This window comes from Vicia villosa, linkage group LG1 (assembly GCF_029867415.1).
Source record: "Vicia villosa cultivar HV-30 ecotype Madison, WI linkage group LG1, Vvil1.0, whole genome shotgun sequence".
Lineage (NCBI taxonomy): Eukaryota > Viridiplantae > Streptophyta > Magnoliopsida > Fabales > Fabaceae > Vicia > Vicia villosa.
Window position 1 is genome coordinate 36,906,668 of NC_081180.1, and position 7,337 is coordinate 36,914,004.

General features: G+C 33.5%; 1 protein-coding gene across 1 annotated transcript; it reads right to left on the bottom strand.

Moving 5' to 3' along the window:
* Positions 1 to 2,642: 2,642 nt before the first annotated feature.
* LOC131634168 (palmitoyl-acyl carrier protein thioesterase, chloroplastic) lies at positions 2,643 to 7,072 on the bottom strand. Its single transcript, XM_058904827.1, has 7 exons — positions 6,812 to 7,072; positions 5,358 to 5,877; positions 5,046 to 5,179; positions 4,656 to 4,769; positions 4,138 to 4,309; positions 3,971 to 4,039; positions 2,643 to 3,320 (listed from the first exon to the last, which is right to left on the bottom strand). Exons 2-7 carry the CDS (start codon positions 5,850 to 5,852, stop codon positions 3,051 to 3,053), a joined length of 1,254 nt encoding a protein of 417 aa, XP_058760810.1. The 5' UTR covers positions 5,853 to 5,877; positions 6,812 to 7,072; the 3' UTR covers positions 2,643 to 3,050.
* Positions 7,073 to 7,337: the final 265 nt, after the last annotated feature.

Sequence of the window (7,337 nt, forward strand, 5' to 3'; positions counted from 1 at the left end):
AATGTAAAATTTTTAACCAAATAATTTTTAGATAGGTAAATAATGAGAAGGACAACTTAAATTCCTGGGGTGTCGGATAATTTAGATGGTGGCAGAAAAAAATCTCGAATAGTTTTAATATTTAATATCAATTTTTTATAATAAGACTAAAATTTTTAATCCAATAAATAAAATTAGGGCCGACAATAAACCGAACTAACTCAAAAATAGTTTAAAATTTGATTTGACAATTAAATCATTAAAGTAGGTTCATGAATTAAATGAGCTAAATATGAGCTAAAAACTAAGTTCGTTAACTAAATGACATGAACTTGAACTATATATAGTTCGACTCGTTAGGTTCATGAATCAACTCAATTATATATGAGATGAATTATATTGTTTTTAAAAACACCTATGTTTTGTTTTAATCTAACGGTTTTAATTGATAATTTATATTCTCAAATGAGCAAAATATTTCTAATAATAATTATACAAACCAAATCAATATCATTTAAATTTCAATCATATAAATTTTATTTTATTTTTATATTTTTTTTAATAGATATTAATTTAAAATGTCAAATATATATATATATATATATATATATATATATATATATATATATAATATATATATATATATATATATATATATATATATATATATATATATATATATATATATATATATATATATATATATATAATAAATAGACTTTAAAAAATGACTTTTGAGTCTGTGAAGCAAGCGAATTCAACCTAAAGAAAGTTGTTCGTGACCTTCTAACGAACTAATTTGAGTTTGAAAAAACAAATCATGACAAAGTCGAACCGATATTTAAACTTAACTAATTTTTAAAAAATCGCATCAAACTAAGACATTTTATTATACACATTTGAATAGTATTAACCGTTTAATGTCTTAATAACAAATTTTTGTCAAATAACATACAAATCCTCAATGCAATTTAATAAGCTACACCAAAATACAAGTAAACGTCAATCGTCGTGACTATAACACGAGACAGCTTAAAAGAGACTTGTGCCAACAAAGCTCCATGATAGGACCCTAATATTAAGTTTGAGTAGTAATCATTTTCAAATACATCTAAAGATCCCACAAACAAAACAAAAAATGAAGATAAGTCAGAGGATTTTGATACCTTTAAATAGAAAAATTTACTTCCTACCCCTACAATTGTCTTTCTACCCCTACAATCAAATTTTTTGGACGAAATTACCCTCGTATAAATAGGTAAATTTTTTTTCATTTTCAACTTTTTACTGATTTTGAACAAACACTCTCCCTTCTCTCCACGAAATACGCTCCGGAACCCTTCAGAAGACTCTTCCGGTTCACAAAATCACAAAACCGGAACACATTTGGTAAGTGATCCGGTTTGCAAAATTTCAAAAAATCAGAAAAAAAAAAATACACACCGGAACACATTTCCAAACTGTTCCGGTTTGTAAAATGCTCACCGGAACACTTTCACCAACTGTTCCGGTTTGGCCAAAATGCTCACCGGAACAGTTTTGAAATGTGTTCCGGTGAGCATTTTACAAACCGGAACAGTTTGGAAATGTGTTCCGGTGTGTATTTTTTTCTGATTTTTTGAAATTTTGCAAACCGGATCACTTACCAAATGTGTTCCGGGAAAGAAAAAAAACTGAACCGGAACTGTTTTCAAAAGTCTTCCGGTTTGTAATTTTGTGAACCGGAACTCTTAACTCAAGTGTTCCGTTTTTGATGCGCGTAGGGGGGTGCAGATTTCAAATTTTTTTGACTTTTTGGAAAAATGGTACTCCCTCCGTCCCATAATATATGTCATAGTTGGTCATTTCACACAGATTAAGAAAATGTAATAAATGAAAGAGAGAGAATAGTGTTTTTACAAAACTATCCCTGTTTATTATTGGTGTATTTGAATGATCATAAATGTAAAGTGAGAGAATAATAAATTAAGAGTATTAATTAGAGGGCCTAATTGGAAGATAAAAATTAAAATTGCATTGGAAACTTAAAGCGACACTTATTTTGGGACAAATAATTTTATCAAATGCGACACTTATTTTGGGACGGAGGGGGTAAAAAGTAAAATGATTATTAGTGTTTGAGGGTAAAATTGCCATTTTTAAAAAATTGTAGGGGTGGGAAGGCAAGTGTAGGGGTAGGAAGTAAAATTTTCCTTAAAATATATACATTTTAAACGGAAAATACAAAATAATTTTGATAAAATTCATCAATTATAATATGATAAATGAATCGTTAGAATCTACCGAATCTATTTTTTTTCTTAATTACACCCCCTCGCTTTAAGAGACATAAAGATAGACCTTAACCTGAACACGTTATAAAATTGATGTACCGAGTAGCCAATAACGTCAACTTAAAAACCTCTTTAAGTCCGAAAAAGACACGAGTGACAAGCCCAATCATAGGTCCAACCAAAACATGGACTTGACAGATGCGAACGATAGCACATGCATGTAAAGACCCCTACATATCCTAGACACAGCATTAAAAGATAATTTTGTATTATTATAGCATGCTTAAAGGAGAAGGGATTTTCTGCACACAATAATTCCATCCCATGTGGGAAGTTGGCACAAATACAAGCTGGAGCATACAATCACAGTTGTATTAGACGGAAAATTCATTTCTGCCTACAGGCTAATAATTATTGTGCTATTATGTTCACAAGGAAATTTGCATCTTTAGATGGCCCAAGAGAAAAGAATAATAATATACATGCCTAGCCATTTTGATGAAACAATTAAATATTGAAGAAAGCCAGCCTAGCACTAGAGCAACCAGAAAATAAATGAAATTTGGAGGTGCAGAGAGAGAGAAATGGAGCAGAGCAGGAGCTAATTACAATGAGATTTATGGTACTTTTCACCCCTTTTTACCCACCATAGCAACACAAATTAGAAGGTATAAGACATGTATATAAGACATGTAGACTGGACAAACACAAGCAAAACTCTTCTGAGGTCAGAACCAGTTTAATAATAGAATGGAAACTCATGTGAATGCGACTCCAACCATCAACCATTCAAGAACCTTAGGTGCTACCTGCTGGCACCTGATTTGCAAAATCAAAGTTGTTCACACGTTTTGGCCTCCACTTAGTCCTAGCCCTCACAATTTCAGCACCATCTTCAAGTCGAAGCAAATGCTTGCACTCAATGTGTCCGCTTTGAGCTAGATTGCCAACATCAGCATCAGAAACAGCGGTCAAGGACTGGAGCACACTGTCCTTGCCACACTCCCTCCTGTACTCCATAGTCATGCCACAAAGCTCATGACTCTCCAAGATTGCCTGTGGAGCACTCTGCAAAAATCAAAGCACAGCCTTTGATTAACCCATCGCATAACAAACTAAATAATGAACTACTTTTTATCTCTAACAATCAAAATGAATTAGTTGCGGGGAAATAAAAGTGATTTACAAAATATCAAACATGAGACTGTTTTGTTTAGTAATTTATCATCACCAAGTTATACCATATCAGTTTTATAGCTACTGCTACATTCCCAAGAACCACTACGGCAAATCAAATACTTCATCTTTGACTTGAGATATCAGGTTGGCCTCATTATTGAGGTGGGTGAGTGAAGGATTGAAGTGATAAGAAGAGAGAAGATCTGTTCCCCATTCCAAATATAATACTAACAATACTAACATTTGTCATTCAAGAACTTTATCTTATACTTCAATTACCATTTCAATTATTTTCATCAGTCTAGTAATGATACTAGAGAGTTCAATCCCCACCCCAAACATAATACTCACCATACTAACATTTCTTATTTAAAGGCCTTATACTAGTAAAACGATGGTTCTCACTAATCATGTCGTCTAGAAATTTGATTTGGTTTTCCACATTTCTAAGTAGTGGCGTTAGATATTTGCCCACGAAGAAAAAGTGAAAAGAGAGAACAATAACTGGAGTTGATAAGACTACAAGAACAGAAAACTACCTCCAGAATCCAGCCAATGTACTTCACATTGTTAACATGCTGATTGACATCTAGATCACTCCATCTAGGCTGAAAATACAGACACAATACATAATCTAATTAGGAAACAGCATCTGGGGTGAGTTGACAAAATAAACCAATGATAGCAATAACAAGAGTGAGCATACACTTAAACCCGAGCGGATATAATCCGCTGTACTGTCATCAAGTTTATTGAGTTTTCTGTCATCCTCTTCCAGAATTGGAGCAGATTCCACAAAAAAAGATCCTATCTCCTCTCTGACTTCTTCTGGAATTTTGGACAGCTTTCTGGTATGCTTATTCATCATGACCCAAACACTGTAGATCGCCAAAACCACCACAAACAGATCAGACATGCTTAGATGTTACTACTTACAAAGTCGGTGACTGAGTGCAAATTTTATGTACGATAAGACGATACAATATGTCATATTATTGCTTTTAACTTCACTATATGCAAATTGCAAAAATGATATTAACAAATTTCAGTTTTGATAAATTTGTTTATTTCGAGAAAATAATTGTTCTCATGACTTCATAAAAGTGTGAAAGATTCAAATTTGTATCCAATTATCCGTCATGCACATTCAGAAAAACTTTTAAAACATGTTTATTGTTGGCAGCAGCAGGAAGAGAGTGAAGAACTGCATAAAATGATTTCTACCTAGAGGCTCTCGTCAAGACTTCACCGGTATTATAGTCGCGTAAAAGCCAATCACGACGCATACCATTCTTGCCTGATGCAGACACCCAAGTTTCTACATGAACAACATCTCCCCTGAAAAAGAAAAAATAGACTTTAAAATATCTGTAATAATCCATATTAAAAGACTATTCAACTTCAACTGACACAGAGAAGGCAACTTTGAGGAACAAGAAAAGATACATAAACCACAGAATAAATGCAGAAGGTTCAATATTGTACATGAGACATTTAGAGTTACCAATTTACCGTTGCTTATAAAGATCAAAACAACTGACAGAAATCGCATCCTAACATGGATACACGTGCAAATTACAAATGCAACAGGTGAGGTGAGTCTAGGGGACTTACCACGTAGGATAACGATCAACAGCAACTTGCATCCGCGCAACTACCCATATCAAGTTCTTTTTGCACATTTCAGGCGTAGAACCAAAGCCATCACCAAGAAGCCCCACAATCTTAACATGATTAAGTGCAGTTTCCTATTGTCAAACAAATAATTAAAATATATTATCCTGTATTAAAAGTGACTGCAATTATCAGTATCAGTTTGTGTTTGAGTGTGTATATATATAAATTTCAATTCTGCACAGCAAGTAAAATATAAGCCTAACCAACTTTTTATCTCCTAAGATTAAGAATAAGGATTCAGCTGCGTACCTGTAAATGATTCATTATCGTGTCTATAGACGCCGTTCGATCCGCACCAATTTCATACGACCTAATAGAAAAGTTTTCACTGAACACAAGACCATCCTGAACAATTTTGCCTATACCAAAGGGGTCAATAAGCATGTCAGACCGTCTTGGCTTCCAGTCAAGCATCATCCACTGCTTCTCAGCTGCCAAGAAAATTGTAGTGATAGCAGCAAGAAGCATGCTCCAGTCAGGTAACTGGTTGATAAAAGTCTTTGAGGATTGCGACGAAGGCAACAAATCCTCATACTTAAAGTTATCTACAGATGTAGAAACCTTGGTTCCATTAATCTTTGGAGGGGCTTGGGCATTTGCCTTTACTTGCAAGCCACCAGAAGACGCGGGTTTAGATTTAAGCCCGCCAATGTTCGCTTGCCCACCACCAAGTTTGTTACCACCAGAGTCCGGCAAGGATGCAGTAACAGGGAAAAATGAAGATGCAGCACCAGTGGCCACCATAATGAGTTTCTATTTTCTACAACAGCTGCAAGTAAAATTGAAACAGGTTTAAAAAACAATTATATTTCACCCTAATAACAAACAATAGCAACGTTTCATATATATCACAAATACAAGAGAGTGATAACAATTAACAAATACTCTAGCAAAAGCACAGGGAAAATAAATGAGAGAAAGAGTAAAATAAAGGAGCCCCAATTTGAATAAAAATAACTTCAATATCCATAACAGATCCATAGGTTTTTTTTCCAAAAAACAATAAACATTACTGTGTACTTAACCTAATTTTTTTTACAACTCCGTGATTAACTGAACCTCAATTTTCAAGGAGAACTAATCAAAGACCTCAAATAAACATTTTTTCAAACCAAAAAAGTTTCAATGATTACCAAAAATTACAACTTCCACTTCATCTGAAATGGCAAGTTTATTTTCTCACGTTTCCACAAAACCATTCTAGAGCCAAAAAAGTGGTGATGAAAATTTCAGATAATAAAACAAATCATCGAACAAAAATAAACAAACAACAACAACTCAATTGAAAAAGCCAGTGTAGATCTGAGTCCGAATCTAGAAAACACCGCAACACAAGAAAAAGCTAAAAAGCAACCTCCAAAATAAGGGCAAAAACAAAATAACAACATTGCAATCCAAAACAAAAATCACCACTCCAATGCATCGAAATCCACAGAAAACTCGACGCATCATTGCAATTCGAAACCATCTCCCCGTAATTTCAAATTTCACAACAACAAAAAAACTGAAAAATAACGCGAAAATTACGATTAATGCAGAAAACACGGTTACTTTGTTTAATTTAACGAGCTTCGATCTCTCAAGGTTTAACAAAGCCGTAAAATTCCAGAAATTAAAAAATGAATATGAAAAATTCGTTATGCGGCTACAGTGTAGATCAGAGGATAAGACAAAGGAACGAAATGGAAGAGAGATTTGCGTACCGGAGTGAAGAAAAAGAGATAACCGCTCAACAAACGAAAAGGAGAAAAGGAGAAAAGAGAGAAGAACAACCAACAGAAGCTGTAATTGAGGAAGAAGAAAGAATGGGCTATTATGTAATTTCGGATCCCGGGTTCTCTCTTCTCTTCTAGACCTTTTTTTTTTTAATTTGTGGAATATTTGAAAATTGAGAAAAAAAAAGGCAGAAGGTGTATAATTGTATTTTTAATGGAATATGAGGTGGGAGTGAGAGGGAATGGGTATTACATTACATCGACTTCAATATATAGTGTTGGTATAGTTCGTGTCTACCCCTAACTTGCGAGTTTCAAAAAGTTTTTCCAGCTCGCTGTTCTATATTTACTATCTTACCCTTCTTCGTCTTTTTCTTTTTTTGAGGATACCTCTCTAGTCCACCTATTATTATTTTATATATAGAATATTTAACTTTAAATTTAGAATCTTCTTCAAAATATGACTTGTCTAAGATTCTTTACATTTTTATCTGTATTCATTATTTCTAATATA

What these genes read in the sequence shown, in the direction of transcription:
- LOC131634168 (XM_058904827.1), bottom strand. Translation starts at nt 5,852, where the DNA reads ATGGTGGCCACTGGTGCTGCATCTTCATTTTTCCCTGTTACTGCATCC. An exon ending in ATATCCGCTCGGGTTTAAGT is followed by an intron (nt 4,040 to 4,137) that starts GTATGCTCACTC and finishes CTGTATTTTCAG; the next exon opens with CCTAGATGGAGTGATCTAGA. An exon ending in ACATTGGCTGGATTCTGGAG is followed by an intron (nt 3,321 to 3,970) that starts GTAGTTTTCTGT and finishes TGATTTTTGCAG; the next exon opens with AGTGCTCCACAGGCAATCTT.